Source organism: Rhinoraja longicauda, chromosome 38, assembly GCF_053455715.1.
Source record: "Rhinoraja longicauda isolate Sanriku21f chromosome 38, sRhiLon1.1, whole genome shotgun sequence".
Lineage (NCBI taxonomy): Eukaryota > Metazoa > Chordata > Chondrichthyes > Rajiformes > Arhynchobatidae > Rhinoraja > Rhinoraja longicauda.
Genome location: NC_135990.1, coordinates 15,328,613 through 15,346,439, shown reverse-complemented (window position 1 = coordinate 15,346,439; position 17,827 = coordinate 15,328,613). Strand labels below are relative to the sequence as shown.

Here is a 17,827-nt window from a genome sequence, read left to right as displayed (position 1 = left end):
AACATTGCTTAGGCCGCAGTGGAGAACTGGGTACATTTGTAGTCACCACGTCACAGGAAAGACATCATTGCACTGAGAGGGTGCAGAGATTTAGGTTGTCTGGAGTGCAGTCCCGTGAATCTCTGCGCACTCCAGTGAGATGCAGCATTGCAGTTAAGAGAGACTAAATAGACTAAGAAGAAATCATTCTCCTTGGAGCAGAAGAGGTAGAGGTTTAACCTGACAGAGAGGAACAAATTAAGTGAGCCACCTTTACAAAAGTTGGAAGGAAACATTTCACAGCAAAGATATCTAGAACTAGAGGATATTTATTTCACACAATGATAGAGTAACTCAGCAGGTCAGGCAACATCTCAGGAGAGAAGGAATGGGTAACATTTCGGGTCGAGACCCTTCTTCAGTCTGAAGACGGGTCTCGACCCAAAACGTCACCCATTCCTTCTCTCCGGAGATGCTGCCTGACCTGCTGAGTTACTCAAGCATTTTGTGAAATAAATACCTTTGATTTGTACCAGCACCTGCAGTTATTTTCTTACTCTAGAACTAGAGGGCATCGGTTTAGGGTAAAGGGTTTAAAGGAATCTGATGAAGCTTTTTCCCACAAGGGTGGTTGGAATTTCGAATGCATTGCTTGACTGGCACTCTCACTACATTGAACGAGTATCTGGAATCACCAATGCACAGAAGGCTACATATTAAGTGGTAGTAAATGGGATTAGCACATATAGATGGTTGATGATTGGGATAGCTACAGTGGGCTGAGGAGCCAGATTTTGTACAGTATTAATTCGTGACTAAAGGACACATCCAATGATTATAGATGAGACCCATTTTCTGAAACAATCATTCTGTCACAATTTATTTTTCCAGAAGCTGATTGCAGTAAGAATATTACTCACCATTGTCACCTCCCCCAAAAGACCATGCTGTTCTTCCATCTTTAGATAGCGCAATGGTATGCGAGCTTCCACAAGATACTTCACCAACATTGCTTATATCCTTCACCAAGGTGGGGATGTTACGACTATTGCTATCACCATGGCCTATTGAAAACAAAACATTTAAATTAATATGGCTTCACTTTATTTTTAAATTTGAAACGCATGTTTGCCACCAAAATGTTCAAAAGACAGTTTCCAAACTTGAGTGCAAAACGTGGTTATAGTGGCAGTGTAAACATATAACTCAATCTCGTCAGGTTAAATGAAATAATCAAGACGTAAACACTGTATCACAGATGAAATAGGAAAACAAAGGTAAGAAACGAAGTAAAACATAAAAGGGAAAGATGAACAGATAACTGCTGTGTTAAATACATTCAATAATAGTTCACTAGTGCTTTATTGTCACATATGCAAAACAGTGAAATTTGTTTAGTCGCCAGATTTGGCGCCATTTCCAAAATAGACAAAAAGCTGGAGTAACTCAGCGGGACAGGCAGCATCTCCAGAGAGACGGAATGGGTGACGTTTCGGGTCGAGACCCTTCTTCAGACTGATCAGACTGAGCCATTTCCAAAATCCTGTCCGCCTGCTAGGTATTATGGAGCGGTGCCCAATCCACTTACACAGGATCGGTGTATAACTTCTCATTTTCATGCAGAGGGCTACATTATCCACAATAAAAATGAACTATACCGGAATTGAAAGCTTTAAGTATCGGTAATGCTGCTTGGTCAACTGCAAACAAACACAAAGTCCAATGGCATTAATCTGCTGATTTTTTCTGATTAACCTGAATTCAAAAAGTCTGGAGGATGGCAAATATAGTTTCAAAACTAAAGATTTGAAAGAATCATTTAAGGTCTGGTAGTCTGAAGAAGGGTCTCGACCTGAAATGTCACCCATTCTTTCTCTCCAGAGATGCTGCCTGACCCGGTGAGTTACTCCAGAATTTTGTGTTTAGTCCAGCATCTATATTGGGAATATGATCACATTCCACAGGCTGCTATAAATAAATTTTCCAAAAGTATCTAAGTATCAATAGCAACAGTCAGCATAGTTATAAAAGGAATATATCAAGTTTTCCAAATACTCTTTTTTTTTCTTCTTGAGGTTGCAATTGTAACAAAGGCAAGAGCAGTTCAGTAGATTTTGTTTACTTGTCTTTTAGAACATCATTCCTTGCATCTGGATTTTGTAATTGGTGGAAAAAGGACTCCAACGTGAAATAAAATGATACAAGGAAAAAAAAAAAGCACATGAAATCAAATAAAACGGCAGATGTTGGAATCAGAAACAAAAACAGAAATGCTGAAGAATTCAGCCAGTTAGTTAGGTGACAATGTGGAATCTGCTTCTGACTTGAAACATTAACTGTTTCCCCTTTCTATAAATGCTGCTTGACTGGTTGGATTCTTCTATTATTTTTGTCAGTTTCACACATTGAAAAATATTTAAATGACCCATTCATTGAAAGATGCACCTAAATTATACGGGTGTTGTCAATTTTCATTTACATTTCATAGGCAAGACCTCCTGTTCAGGAAGAATCATCTGTAATATTTTCCATGTTATTCTACATTAGACTCATAGCATGGAAACAGGCCATTTGGCCCACCAGATCCATGTGACCAGGGGCCGCCCATCCATATGAACCCCAGTTTCCAGCACTTGGCCCATGGCCACTTATGCATCGTGATTCAAGAGTTCATTGACATTTGTGAAATACTGTCAGCATCTCAGCTTCCACCACCCTTTCTTGCATGCTCCAGGTACACACCACTCTGCGTTTTAAAACGTCCCCCTTATGAACCCTTCTCAATCTCTTACCCCTTACCCTAAAGCTATGTCCTCAGGTTTAATTCCTTTCTGAAAAGGTGAACATTTACCTGCCTTCAACCTTATCTATGCTCATAATTCTATGTACCTCAATCATGAGACCCGAGATCTCTGCTCCATAGAAAACTGCCATTTCAGAAGCATCTCACACCATCCAGAACTAATTTGTGCTCATTCACATTATGCTTGGATCTCTTAAAGAGAAGGCATTCCCAATATCAATCACCATTGGAAATAACTGTGCGGCTTGGCCTATAATCACACAGGAACAGGCACCCTGCTTTACAAATGTTTATCAAGTATCTTGGCAGAGATGGAAGCTTGGGAAGAGATGCTGTACACAGGTGATCTAGACAGCCCGTAACGGCTAAATTACAGGCATAATGGCCCAGGGGCTCAGGAACAGGTGATGTCCCAAGGCCCTACTCTTAGTGCCGGAAAGGGCTTGGAGACTTAATGTGTGGCAAGGAGCAGCAGAAATAGGTCCAAATCCCATCTGCCCAGAGACACAGTAGACTGCAGATGCTGAAATCTAAAGCAAAACAAATTGCTGCAGGGACTCCACTAAAGTGGTCCTGATGCAGTGTCGCAAATCAAAATATTGGCCATCCCTCTGCCTCCACAAATGCTGTTTTACCTGCTCAGTTCTTCTAGCATTGCCATTATTGCCAGCATCAGTGACTGCTTAAATAAAACCAAGTTAAATAATATTCAGTATGTCTAAATAATACTGAAGTCACGCCACATTCGAGCGATTCCCTTTATCATGTATCTGTATAGTGTGGACGGCTCGACCCTGATCAGGTATAGTCTTTCCGCTGGATGGTTAGCACGCAACAAAAAGCTTTCCGCGGTACCTTGGTACTCGTGAGAATAAACTCAACTAGACTGCATCGCTTCAGCTCTGAGATTATGGACTGGACCCGAGGGATAATGGCAAGCCCTGACAACATTTCCATGATCTCATGGCTACATTTATAATTGGAATTCCCAGAGGCTGCCCTGAGGTGAGACACCATGGCAACAAGAATATGTCGAAAGGAAGTGCAGATGTTGGTTTAAACCGAAGGCAGACACAAAAAGCTGGAGTAACTCAGCGGGACAGGCAGCATCTCTGGAGAGAAGGAATGGGTGACGTTTCAGGTCGAGTCCCTTCTCCCAGTCTGAAGAAGGGTCTCGACCCAAAACGTCGCCCATTCCTTCTCTCCTGAGATGCTGCCTAACCTGCTGAGTTACTCCAGCATTTTGTGAATAAATACCTTCGATCTGTACCAGCATTTGCAGTTATTTTCTTACATCTGTGGCAACAGGGATAGCTGCTCCCACTCTGGAACCATTCATCCAATTGGTGAAGCAACTGAAATAAGAAGAGGACATCCTTATGGGCAATGCTGTGCACATGATAAGCAACTTCAGCACTCTTACCTGGTGCACCACTTCACCCATGTAGGGTGGAGTGTGCACAATCACACACAATCTGCATCTCCAGGGAGTGCCAGCTATTCCAACTGATGTAGAGCTCCAGGTTGACACGTGGAACACTGAACAACACAAATGTACAGTTTACAAGTCCCTGATTATTACAGCAATAATCATCACCCTGGGAAAATCACTACTCACGGTGGATGACGTTCTCAGGAAATGAAGTTTTATCTCCTTGAGTGGAGAGCACCCATGACGTAATGTGTGCGGATGTGCCGGAAACTGCTAAAGGATCCGACGCCATTAAGTTCAGGACAGCAACTGATCTTAACTTCAGGGCAAAAGCCCATTGATGGGTATGAACCTGCAGCTTTGACACATGACAGTTGTCAATACCTCTCACAAATCATGGCCTTCAGATGCACAGCAAATATAATTCCTCTCAGGGCATAGATCTTTCAGGCTGGAGTACATTCTCCTGTCCTCTTTTAACCCCACCAGAGGAAAGTCTTACACCATTCTTTCTACTCCTAGTCAAGATGGACGCCCAGCAGGATCACAAGTAAAGCGCCTCCTCATCTATGTTCTCAATGTTGCCTTCAAAATAGTCTGAAATCCCCAAAGATGTTGCAAAACAAAATAACCTGTGGCTGACTCCAATAAGTCCTGATGCAACTGACCCCGTAGTAAACCACCAAATTATTGAACACCTTTCAAAAACACAGCTGCCAGGCTCGTTCATGATGTTTCGACCACATTTCACGTGTTGTCTACAGGATCAAAGTTCAATGCAAGTTGCTTGACAAGTGATATCATTTCAGCGTGCTTTGGACATGTACATTTGGCAAGCACCAAAGCTTACCAATATTTCATTGTGCACAAGTCGCTCTGGATGATAAAAATAATGTTTAATTATAAATTTATTCTACCTAAAAATATAACAGTAACATAACTAAGAGATGTGGCTCCATATTCAACAGACCAATGTACAGCAGGGTCATGGGGTGAAGGTTTATGGCTCACTGAAAATGGTGACAGGTAGAAGGGGTAGTGAAGATGTTTAGCTTGGTGGCCTTTATACGCAGAGGTATTCAGTATAAGAGTTGGAACAATATGTTGCAGCTGTGCAAGACACTGGACTGGCCACACGGTATATTCTGTACAGATCTGGACATCAAACTATAGAAAGGACTAGACCAAGTGGACCCGTTGGGCCCAAACCTCTCCTGCATTGGTGCAGCACCCTGTCCTCCCCCAGTCCCCTCTCTCCTCAACCCCCCTCCCCTCCCCTCCCCTCTCCCTTCTCCCCCACTCCCCCCTCCCTCCCTCCTCCCCTCCTTTTAAACTTTAAAATGTGAATAACTTTAAAAATATAAGACCGGTTTCAATAAAACTACTTGCATTATCACTAAAGTGACAATGGTGAGTAAGGTGGACCTAAAATTGTCGCGCTATCGTGTACCGTTTTGGCTGAAGTTCAGTCACAAACAAGGTAACAAACGAGAGTTTTAGTATATAGATGTTGTAGCACTAGAGAGAGCGTACAAGTGACTCAACTGGATGTTGCCTGGAATGGAGTGCTTTTGTTTAGTTTAGGGATACTGTGTAGAAACAGACCCTTCGGCCCAACGAGTCCATGCCGATCCCCGTACACCAGCACTATCCTACACACTGGGCACAATTTAACCAAAGCCAATTAACGTACCATCTTGGTTGCCTTTGGAATGAGGGAGGAAACCGGAGCACCCAGAGAAACCCCACGCGGCTCACAGGGAGAAAGTACAAACTCCGCACAGACAGCACCCGTGGTCAGGATTAGTTACGCTGATGCACATCCGCAAAAGATTGTACCATCTACAAGACACACTGCTGCAACCCACCAAGACGCCTTAGACAGCACCTTCTAAACCCACGACCTGTACCAGCTCGAGGGTGTGCAGCGTAGGTTCACTAGGTTAATTCCCGGAATGGCGGGACTGTCGTATGTTGAAAGGCTGGAGCAATTAGGCTTGTATACACTGGAATTTAGAAGGATGAGGGGGGATCTTATTGAAACATATAAGATAATTAGGGGATTGGACACATTAGAGGCAGGAAACATGTTCCCAATGTTGGGGGAGTCCAGAACAAGGGGCCACAGTTTAAGAATAAGGGGTAGGCCATTTAGAACGGAGATGAGGAAGAACTTTTTCAGTCAGAGAGTGGTGAAGGTGTGGAATTCTCTGCCTCAGAAGGCAGTGGAGGCCAGTTCGTTGGATGCTTTCAAGAGAGAGCTGGATAGAGCTCTTAAGGATAGCGGAGTGAGGGGGTATGGGGAGAAGGCAGGAACGGGGTACTGATTGAGAGTGATCAGCCATGATCGCATTGAATGGCGGTGCTGGCTCGAAGGGCTGAATGGCCTACTCCTGCACCTATTGTCTATTGTCTATTGTCTATTGAAAGAGTAGTGCAGCAAAACCACGGGAACAGAGCTACCTGGAAGGTGCCCTCCGAGCCACACACTGACCTGGAAATATGTCGTCATTCTTTTGCCACAACTTGTCAAAAACATGGAACATCCTCCCTAAAAGCAGCTTATGGACTGTAACCATTTAAGGCAGCAGCTGACCACCACCTTCTCCAATGCAATCAGGGATGGGTTCAGCCCATGAAGTCCACAATCCTTGAATGATTTGCAAAATGACAGAACAATTCCACTATTCAGCAAAAGTAGCAAAGGTGTACAGATTCAATGCAGTCAACTATCCAGTACCCGAAGGTGTGCTGTCAAATTGCTTTGGTAAGAACTGCTCGAGGAAATTCTTACATGCGTAAATGTATTCCGGAACAGCTGGAAGATGAAAGCAGAGCTATGTTCATCCCCTCCCTCAGCCATCGCTGAAAAGACAGTTGGCAGTCTGCATATTTTTTTAAAAAGCTCAACAACATGAAACAATAAATGGTGATGGTCTACAGAGGGGCTCATTGGCATAATCAGCACAAAATTCATGCATATCTGTTTGATCAATAAAAGGTCATTATTCTGAAGTGGCAAACAACAATGTAATCACTGCAATTTATTTTGGGAAGTATTAGGTTCAAAGCTACTGCTGGACAAATACAATGCTAGGTGTTAGAAACCATGTAACAGATGCTCCCCGACTAACGATGCTTCGACTTGCGATATTTCGACTTTGCGATGGTGCAAAGAGCAGCGGCCCGTAGCGAGCCGCAGCTCGCTTCCGGCCACGTGATCACGTGTATTCAATGCATTTTGACGTACGATATTTTCGGTTTATGATGGGTTTCTCGGGATGTGACCCCCATCATAAGTCAAGGAGCACCTGTAATTTAACATCTGCAGATGTGCGGAAACAGCAAGGTAATATAGATTCATTCCCATATGTCAACAAATATAGGCCAAGTAACAGAGGAACCCAAAGGTCTAAAGCGAATGCACACTAGAAGGCCTGATGATGATGGTTAAAATTGAATACTCGGCATTTGGCGCGCTTGCTTTCATCAGTCCGCTATTGAGTATAGGAGAAAAATGGAACGGCGTGTTATAGCTGTAAAAGACGTTGATAATGATACATTTGGCGTGCAGTGGAAACACAACAGAGTGTAGCTGCTGGAATCTTGAGCAGCATCTATAGAAGGAAATAAACAGTCGACCTTTTGTATCAAGGCCCTTCCTCGCCCTCCACAAATGCTGTGTGAACCACTGAGTATGTCCAGCAATTGTTTGATTTTTTTGCTTTGGAGTACCGTGTACAGTTCTGGTTGCCCTGCTAAAGGAAGGATATCATTAAATTGGAACGGGTGAAGAAGAGAATGACGAGGATATTGCCTGGTGTGGAAGATTTGAATTATAAGGAATGGCTAGGTCCTTTTTCTCCTGAAGACTGAGAGAGCTTTATAAAATCATCATTTGTAGCATTGATAAGGTAAATAGTCACAATCTTTTACCCTAGGTAGGCGAGTCTGAAACTGCATTGCACAGGTTTAAGGTGAGGGGTGAAAGAGTTAAAAGGGGCCAGAGTGGCAACCTTTTCCACACATAGGATGGAGCATATATGGAATGAGCTGCCAGAGAAAGTGGTAAAGCCAGGTACAATTACAGCATTTGAAAGATATTTGGACAGCTACAATGGATAGGAAAGGTTTAGAGGGTAAAGGGCAGGCAAGCTCAGTTAGGCAACTTAGTTGGAATGGGTGAGTTAGACAGGTTTCCGTGCTGTGTAGCCCGATGACTATATATTAAAAAAATCTTGAACCTAAATATGATAACATTCATCTTTTAGAAACCAATTTGGTCAAGGTACATTACATGAATGCTTCCTAAGGATCTGTAACCCTCCAGTCTATGAGCATTTAACTACAAGCTATTAACTCCAACAACCTTCAGATCATTCATAGAATAGCCATCTAATACAAAAAAGTAAAAATAACAAAAGTAGTTATATTGCACCTGTTTTTCACACCATTCCCTGCTCTGGAAAATTTTGGGGTAAGGTGCTACTAAGCATAGGAAGGACTGTTAACGTGCAGGGTGATAGAAAATATAAGCCGATATCTTTTATCTCCGTTTTCGGCCAAACAAGATGGCCTTTGACAATCAATTTAAGTCCAACATTATCTGTCTTTAACAATCCATGCTGGCCTTTTCTTATTCATCCATCTTATCCGTAAGTTACAATTTCTGGTAGCACTAACACCCGTGATAGTGCTTCAGGAAGTTGATCATGGCGCACACCAACTGTCGAGAAACTAATTTACGTTTAGTTAAATGTAGGCAGTATTTTAATCCTATGGTGTTTTCTTTCAATGAAGCTGAACCTTTGCCCTTGATCAACAAATTCATTTCCTCAAATTCCACACTCAGTAAACGCTCCGTTCAGTGGACAGGCGCATTATTTTTTCGGATGCACCCACATATTTATGTTCCCAAGTTCACACAATTTCCAAGTTGGCTGACAGCAATTTCAATTAACAAGTGCAAGTCGATTACCCAAATAACTGGGAGATTGGCAAATAACTTGCTTAACACTTATTGCCACCTACTTTCTACTACAAATAATAATTAAGTTAAGTCTAACTGTATAACTAACTAAATAAATTAAATGAAGTCGCCCGTTGGCCGCACTCTGCAGATACAGCTTGCAGTGGAAGTTAAGAACAATGCTAATATTAATACACCTGTTCGTCTCAAGGATAGACACACAGTGCTGGAGTAACTCAGCGGGTCAGGCAGCATCTCTGGAGAAAAAGGATGGGTGACATTTCAGGTTACGACCCTTCATCAGACTCGAAACGTCACCTTTCCTTTTTCTCCAGAGATGCTGCCTGACCCGCTGAGTTACTCCAGCACTTTGAGTCCATCTTCTTTGTTTCTACACCCGTTAGTCTCTGTAATAAAGTTGGTTTTTATTTTATATGATCAAATCTTTCATTGAAGCATTGCGATGAGATTAGGAACAAACACAAAATATTCAGGTTATACAGCATATAGCATTTTTAAATCTCAATTTTGTTTCGTTCCAAATCAGCTGGTTAAATCTCATGGTTAATACCTTGTAATATTCATGCAAAACTAAACTGATTTTCTTTGTTCAACTAAAGACTACATAAAGTTTATTGCCAGCTTTGCCAATTTCTGCATACAATCCACCTATAGTCAAGCAAATTTTAAAATCTTATTGTGTAAGAAGGAACTGCAGATGTTAGTTTACACCGTAGACACAAAATGCTGTGGTAACTCAGCGGGACAGGCGTAAAATGTTATTAATCTCACCTAATCTTCCAAAGTCGCCTTCGCCCCAGGTGTACAATTCACCATCTTCTGTGACAGCGGCACTGTGTCTGTAGCCAGCAGAGACACAGACAACGGCCTTTACAAAAACAGACATGGAGAAATTCAACATCAATACGAATGGTAAAAATCCAATAGAAATATTTCACTTTGTTTCAGAACAGATGGGATTCATTACATTTGTCGAGTTAATGAGTCAGGTCTTCCTTTTGCAACAAGAAAAAAGGCAAGCAAATTCAACAATCAAACAGGAATAAAATTCTTATAAAAATCACTACCACTTACTTTCCCTTGCAGAGGCCCTTGAATGAGCTTCGGGTATTTTTGTGTTGAGCTGTTACCATGCCCAAGTTTGCCGTAGTCACCGTCACCCCAGCTGAAGACTTCTCCCTCTGTGGTAAAGGCCAGAGTATGACCATCAGAGCCTTTTGATGAGGAGATTTTTTTGATTGCTCGATGTGGCTCAAAAGTTAATTTTTTCAACGCTGATTGGTTATTCGAGTCGCCTAGACCAAGCCTTCCATAACTGCCTTTGCCACATGCTCTTACTGATCCATCAGATGCAATGACAAACGTGCAATACTGTCCAGCTTCAATCTAAGAGGGAAACAAAAACCCAATGACAATGAACTGAAATCACAATATGCACGTGATTTAAAAAGGTACATTATATAGAAATGATTGAATACAACAATTTATCCAGCTTCTGTACTCAGGAGCAGTTTCTTCTCCTCCTCTGTTACCATGCTTCTGAACGATCCTTCCATAAGGTAGAGTACAGCTCAATACCTCTCTGCGGACATTTGACAGTGTCTCTGGAACTGTTGCATTAAACAATAATGCAACCTACACTTTCATTAAAATCATTGATAACTAACTCAAAAAACATGGGGCCTAGCACTGATCCCCATGGAAGGACAATGGAAAACACCTTCAACCATTATTCATGTTACTGAACTAATTTTGTATTCAATTTGTTAATGTTGCTTGGATCCACAGTTTTATTTTAGTATTCAGTCTGCTATGTGAATCTTGTCAAATGTTTTGCAATATTTCAAGTAGACTATACTAAATGCATAATCTTCATTGTTATATCTTCATAAAATCTGATTGGTCAGATAAAGCACATGAATAAGTCCACATTTAATATCCTTGACCAACATGAACTTTTTTAATTGTTAATTTACAATCCCTTTTTTCCCTCTAATGATTTGATCATCAACCATTTCTAATTCCTCTCCTCCTTTAAAGCCATGTACTGCATTGGTAGAGCCCCAGCCTTCCCAGTAACATAGCACCATGTTCCAAAAGCTAAGGAGGATTAGAAACAGTTTCCTTCTTTGGTTCTCCAAACAGCCAAGCTTCACATTTATCTGGGCCGAGTGCTTTCAAAAACTATACATTTTCCCTCTTTTTATTGCACCATCTCTTAACTGCAATATTTCATCCTGCCCTTTTCTGTAAAGTCACACATAAAACATTCACTAAGAACTAGGACAAGTGTTATGCCTCCATAAGCTATTTGGATTCATAATAAGTTTAAGGGCATCCTTATAACTACGGAAAGCCTTGTTATACCTTTGTTCTGTATGCATTCATGAAACATTTTGGGGCAGATCTTCTAGACACATGAGTTTACTGATCATCCCATTGGGAGTACACAGCTTCTTCCAGCATGCCCTCCAGCACAATTCCTGGTTTCCAAATGATCAGTGAGAATTAGTTTCCAATATCATTTTCTGTACCCGACTCTGAAATGACTTTGACAATAGACAATAGACAATAGACAATAGGTGCAGGAGTAGGCCATTCAGCCCTTCGAGCCAGCACCGCCATTCAATGCGATCATGGCTGATCACTATCAATCAGTACCCCGTTCCTGCCTTCTCCCCATACCCCCTCACTCCGCTATCCTTAAGAGCTCTATCCAGCTCTCTCTTGAAAGCATCCAACGAACTGGCCTCCACTGCCTTCTGAGGCAGAGAATTCCACACCTTCACCACCCTCTGACTGAAAAAGTTCTTCCTCATCTCCGTTCTAAATGGCCTACCCCTTATTCTCAAACTGTGGCCCCTTGTTCTGGACTCCCCCAACATTGGGAACATGTTATCTGCCTCTAATGTGTCCAATCCCCTAATTATCTTATATGTTTCAATAAGATCCCCCCTCATCCTTCTAAATTCCAGTGTATACAAGCCCAATCGCTCCAGCCTTTCAACATACGACAGTCCCGCCATTCCGGGAATTAATCTAGTGAACCTACGCTGCACGCCCTCCATAGCAAGAATATCCTTCCTCAAATTTGGAGACCAAAACTGCACACAGTACTCCAGGTGCGGTCTCACCAGGGCCCGGTACAACTGTAGAAGGACCTCTTTGCTCCTATACTCAACTCCTCTTGTTACGAAGGCCAACATTCCATTGGCTTTCTTCACTGCCTGCTGAACCTGCATGCTTCCTCTCATTGACTGATGCACTAGGACACCCAGATCTCGTTGAACTCCCCCTCCTCCTAACTTGACACCATTCAGATAATAATCTGCCTTTCTATTCTTACTTCCAAAGTGAATAACCTCACACTTATCTACATTAAACTGCATCTGCCATGTATCCGCCCACTCACACAACCTGTCCAGGTCACCCTGCAGCCTTATTGCATCTTCCTCACAATTCACACTACCCCCCAACTTAGTATCATCTGCAAATTTGCTAATGGTACTTTTAATCCCTTCGTCTAAGTCATTAATGTATATCGTAAATAGCTGGGGTCCCAGCACCGAACCTTGCGGTACCCCACTGGTCACTGCCTGCCATTCCGAAAGGGACCCATTTATCCCCACTCTTTGCTTTCTGTCTGTTAACCAATTTTCTATCCATGTCAGTACCCTACCCCCAATACCATGTGCCCTAATTTTGCCCACTAATCTCCTATGTGGGACCTTGTCGAAGGCTTTCTGAAAGTCGAGGTACACCACATCCACTGACTCTCCCTTGTCAATTTTCCTAGTTACATCCTCAAAAAATTCCAGTAGATTTGTCAAGCATGATTTCCCCTTCGTAAATCCATGCTGACTCGGAACGATCCCGTTACTGCTATCCAAATGCTCAGCAATTTCGTCTTTTATAATTGACTCCAGCATTTTCCCCACCACTGATGTCAGACTAACTGGTCTATAATTACCCGTTTTCTCTCTCCCTCCTTTCTTAAAAAGTGGGATAACATTTGCTATTCTCCAATCCACAGGAACTGATCCTGAATCTATAGAACATTGAAAAATGATCTCCAATGCTTCCACTATTTCTAGAGCCACCTCCTTAAGTACTCTGGGATGCAGACCATCAGGCCCTGGGGATTTATCAGCCTTCAGTCCCATCAGTCTACCCAAAACCATTTCCTGCCTAATGTGGATTTCCTTCAGTTCCTCCATCACCCTAGGTTCTCCAGCCCCTAGAACATTTGGGAGATTGTGTGTATCTTCCTCAGTGAAGACAGATCCAAAGTAACGGTTTAACTCGTCTGCCATTTCTTTGTTCCCCATAATAAATTCCCCTGCTTCTGTCTTCAAGGGACCCACATTTGCCTTGACTATTTTTTTCCTCTTCACGTACCTAAAAAAACTTTTGCTATCCTCCTTTATATTATTGGCTAGTTTACCCTCGTACCTCATCTTTTCTCCTCGTATTGCCTTTTTAGTTAACTTTTGTTGCTCTTTAAAAGAGTCCCAATCCTCTGTCTTCCCACTCTTCTTTGCTATGTTATACTTCCTCTCCTTAATTTTTATGCTGTCCCTGACTTCCCTTGTCAGCCACAGGTGTCTCTTACTCCCCTTAGAGTCTTTCCACCTCTTTGGAATAAATTGATCCTGCAACCTCTGCATTATTCCCAGGAATACCTGCCATTGCTGTTCTACCGTCTTCCCTGCTAGGGCCTCCTTCCAATCAATTTTGGCCAGCTCCCGCCTCATGCCTCTGTAATCCCCTTTGCTATACTGTAATACCGACACTTCCGATTTTCCCTTCTGCCTTTCCATTTGCAGAGTAAAACTTATCATGTTGTGATCACTGCCTCCTAATGGCTCTTTTACCTCTAGTCCCCTTATCAGATCAGGATCATTACACAACACTAAATCCAGAATTGCCTTCTCCCTGGTAGGCTCCAGTACAAGCTGTTCTAAGAATCCATCTCGAAGGCACTCTACAATCTCTCTTTCCTGGGGTCCATTTCCAACCTGATTTTCCCAGTCTACCTGCATGTTGAAATCTCCCATAACCACCGTAGCATTACATTTTTGACACGCCAATTTTATCTCCTGATTTAACTTGCACCCTAAGTCGAGGCTACTGTTTGGGGGCCTATAGATAACTCCCATTAGGGTCTTTTTACCCTTACAATTTCTCATTTCTATCCATACTGATTCAACATCTCCTGATTCTATGTCACCCCTTGCAAGGGAATGAATATCATTCCTTACCATCAGAGCAACCCCACCCCCTCTGCCCACCTGTCTGTCTTTTCTATACGTTGTGTACCCCTGAATATTCAGTTCCCAGCCCTGGTCCTCTTGTAGCCATGTCTCAGTGATCCCTACAACATCATACTTGCCCATGACTAACTGAGCCTCAAGCTCATCCACTTTATTTTTTATACTACGCGCATTTAAGTACAACACTTTAACTTCTGTATTTACCTCCCCTCTCACATCGTTCACAATTGGCCCTGCCCTTAATTTCTTTTCCGCTCTAGAACTTCTGTTCCCATTCTTCCGAGAGTCTTTTGCAATATCTCCTGTATTCCCTTTTACCTCATCTTCATATTCACAATTTGTTAACCCCTCCCCCCCACTACTTAGTTTAAAGCCACAGGTGTCACACTAGCAAACCTGCCTGCCAGAATGTTTGTCCCCCTGCTGTTAAGATGCAACCCGTCCCTTTTGTACAAGTCACCCCTAGCCCAGAAGAGATCCCAGTGGTCCAGAAATCTAAATCCCTGCTCTCTGCACCAGTCCCTCAGCCATAAATTCATACCCTCTATCTCTCTGTTCCTGGCCTCACCAGCACGAGGTACCGGTAGCAGTCCAGAGATAACTACCTTCGACGTCCTACTTCTCAGCGTTTTTCCCAACTCTCTAAACTCCCGCTGTAGCACCTCCTTCCTCTTCCGCCCGACGTCATTCGTGCCCACGTGCACAACGACTTCAGGTTGATCGCCTTCCCTCGCTAGGATTTTCTGAAGCCGGTCTGTGATGTGTTGAACCCTGGCACCAGGGAGGCAACAGACCATCCTCAAGTCCCTCCTGCTGCCACAGAATCTTCTATCCGTCCCTCGGACTATGGAGTCACCGACCACTACGGCTCTTCCAGACTTCGGTCTCCCCTTTCGTGTATCCTTGCCAACAGGTCCGCCACTCGGACTGGAAACGTCTTCTGCCCCGACAGTTCCCAAGAGGGTATACCTATTTGCAATAGGCACAGCCACTGGGGTCTCCTGTAGTCCACGTCCACTCCCCCCGGAAACAGTCTCCCACCTTCGCTCGACCTGGACCCTCGGCGTGACAGCCTCACAATAGGTCCTGTCGAGGAAACTCTCGCATTCCCGGATGGCCCTGAGGTCATCCAACTGCCTCTCCAACTCCACCACACGTCCCTTCAGGAGCTGCACCTGGACACAGTTCTTGTAGGTGTAGCTCCCAGAAGCTCCCGTGACGTCCCTGTCTTCCCACATCCTGCAGGAAACACACCGCACCAACTTTTCCGCCATCACCTTGTGCCTATAACCAGCTCTGGCTTAAAACAATGGTATCCTCCTCACCTCAGCCTCCTCGCCGAAGACTCGCAGCCAAAGACTCGCACTTTTCTCACTGGGCACTTCCCTCACTGGGCTGGACAAGTTGTAAATCCCCAACATTCTCATGGCCCTCTAGCACATGAGGTCATGTTAAATGCTCATTTATGACCACAGAAAACATAGAAAATAGGTGCCGAAGTAGGCCGTTCGGCCCGTCGAGCCAGCACCACCTTTCAATATGATTTTGACTGATCATCCAAAATCAGTACCTCGTTCCTGCTTTCTTATAGTGGATGTAGGTGGATGTAGGTGGATGTAGGTGCCCATTTGCCAATTTTCCAATAGGCAAATAAGCACACAAATCCATTTGACTATCTGCTAATATGAAAAGCAGTTATAACCATCACTGCTAGCTGTGGACTTTAAGCCCAGGAAATCTACACCAGTCCAATCACTAAGCAAATTCCTCCAGTAGAGGCATTCATCCTAGGCTCAATGAGGACTGTAGAAGAGCACAACCAGATCAACCTGTTAACAAGACCAGCTTATATGGTGGCAACCTAGTGAATACTTTAAGCCACAGGTGTTACAATGTTTGGCCAGAAGTTCCAAATAAATAAGCCACTACAACTTCCAATCTCAGCCATTCAATTCACTTCATCTTTTATCAACAGCCAACAAAAGGTTTTTCAGCCCGAAACATTAACTGGGTCTCTTTGCATGCCTGCTGCCTGATCCGCTTTTCCACCATTTTCAAATAGCTGAGAAAGGCTGTGGAGACAGACAACATCCTGGCTGGAGCACCTGAGAGTGATTAGATAGAATAAAATGATATAAGACAGTTACTCTAAAACTTGCCATGCCTAGAGTTGAGATGTTGAAGTGATCCTACAATATGAAAACTCGCCAAGTTATGCTGGTTGAAAACAAAAATCTGCTGATTACTGCCCAGTAAATCTACGCTCAATCATCAGCACATTTATGGTGCATAGTTCATGGAGATTAACATCAAGCAGCACACTTTGACTAGTAACCTGCTCACAGGTGGTTTAGACATCGAACGTGGAATGAAGAGCCAAATTCCATTGTGAGTCGAGCTCAAGGCAATGGATGACTGAGTGCATCAAGGAGCCTTTGTCCAAATGAAATCAAAGGGGGTCAAGGGGACATCCCATACAAAGGAAGGTAGCTGTGGTTAGTCAAGGTCAATACAATTTGTTTTACTACAACAGTTAAAACTGATAATCTGTAATCCCACTGTTTGGAAATCCAGGTTTGGCAAAGCTCTATTTTCCAAGTTCCCTGTCTTGTACTCCCTATAAACTCACCAGGGCCTGTAACCACTTTCTCCTGTGGGAAAATGTATTACACTACTATGACACAACTAAAAACAGTGAACTAAAAGTGTGATGGGGTGTTAGTAGGAATGATATCCAAAAGACCAGAAAAGATGCCAGTTGAATACAAACTCCGAGGGTACTAGGTTATAGAACTTTTACTGCAAGGCACAAAGATGCTGAAGATGGAATTTTACCAAAGGAGAAGGATCACCCACTTACAACGTCATCAATACATGCAATAACAACATCATCATATTTGGAAATTGTAAGAAAATAACTGCAGATGCTGGTACAAATCGAAGGTATTTATTTACAAAATGCTGGAGTATCTCAGCAGGTCGGGCAGCATCTCAGGAGAGAAGGAAAGGGTGACGTTTCGGGTCGAGACCCTTCTTCAGACTGACGTCAGGGGGGCGGGACAAAGGAAGGATATAGGTGGAGACAGGAAGATAGAGGGAGAACTGGGAAGGGGGAGGGGAAGAGAGGGACAGAGGAACTATCTAAAGTTGGAGAAGTCAATGTTCATACCGCTGGGCTGCAAGCTGCCCAAGGGAAATATGAGGTGCTGTTCCTCCAATTTCCGGTGGGCCTCACTATGGCACTGGAGGAGGCCCATGACAGAAAGGTCAGACTGGGAGTGGGAGGGGGAGTTGAAGTGCTCAGACACCGGGAGATCAGGTTGGTTAAGGCGGACTGAGCGAAGGTGTTG

At 43.3% G+C, this 17,827-nt stretch overlaps 1 protein-coding gene across 6 annotated transcripts in view; it reads right to left on the bottom strand.

Moving 5' to 3' along the window:
• The window catches only part of herc1 (HECT and RLD domain containing E3 ubiquitin protein ligase family member 1), a 242,837-nt gene that overhangs the window by 187,316 nt on the left and 37,694 nt on the right, over positions 1–17,827 (bottom strand). For all 6 annotated transcript variants that reach the window (XM_078430008.1, XM_078430009.1, XM_078430012.1 and 3 more), the window contains exons 5-7: positions 10,279–10,590; positions 9,976–10,072; positions 900–1,043 (exon numbers count right to left, since the gene is read on the bottom strand). In XM_078430008.1, coding sequence (XP_078286134.1) covers positions 900–1,043; positions 9,976–10,072; positions 10,279–10,590 — 553 coding nt within the window. The remainder of the gene's footprint in view (positions 1–899; positions 1,044–9,975; positions 10,073–10,278; positions 10,591–17,827) is intronic.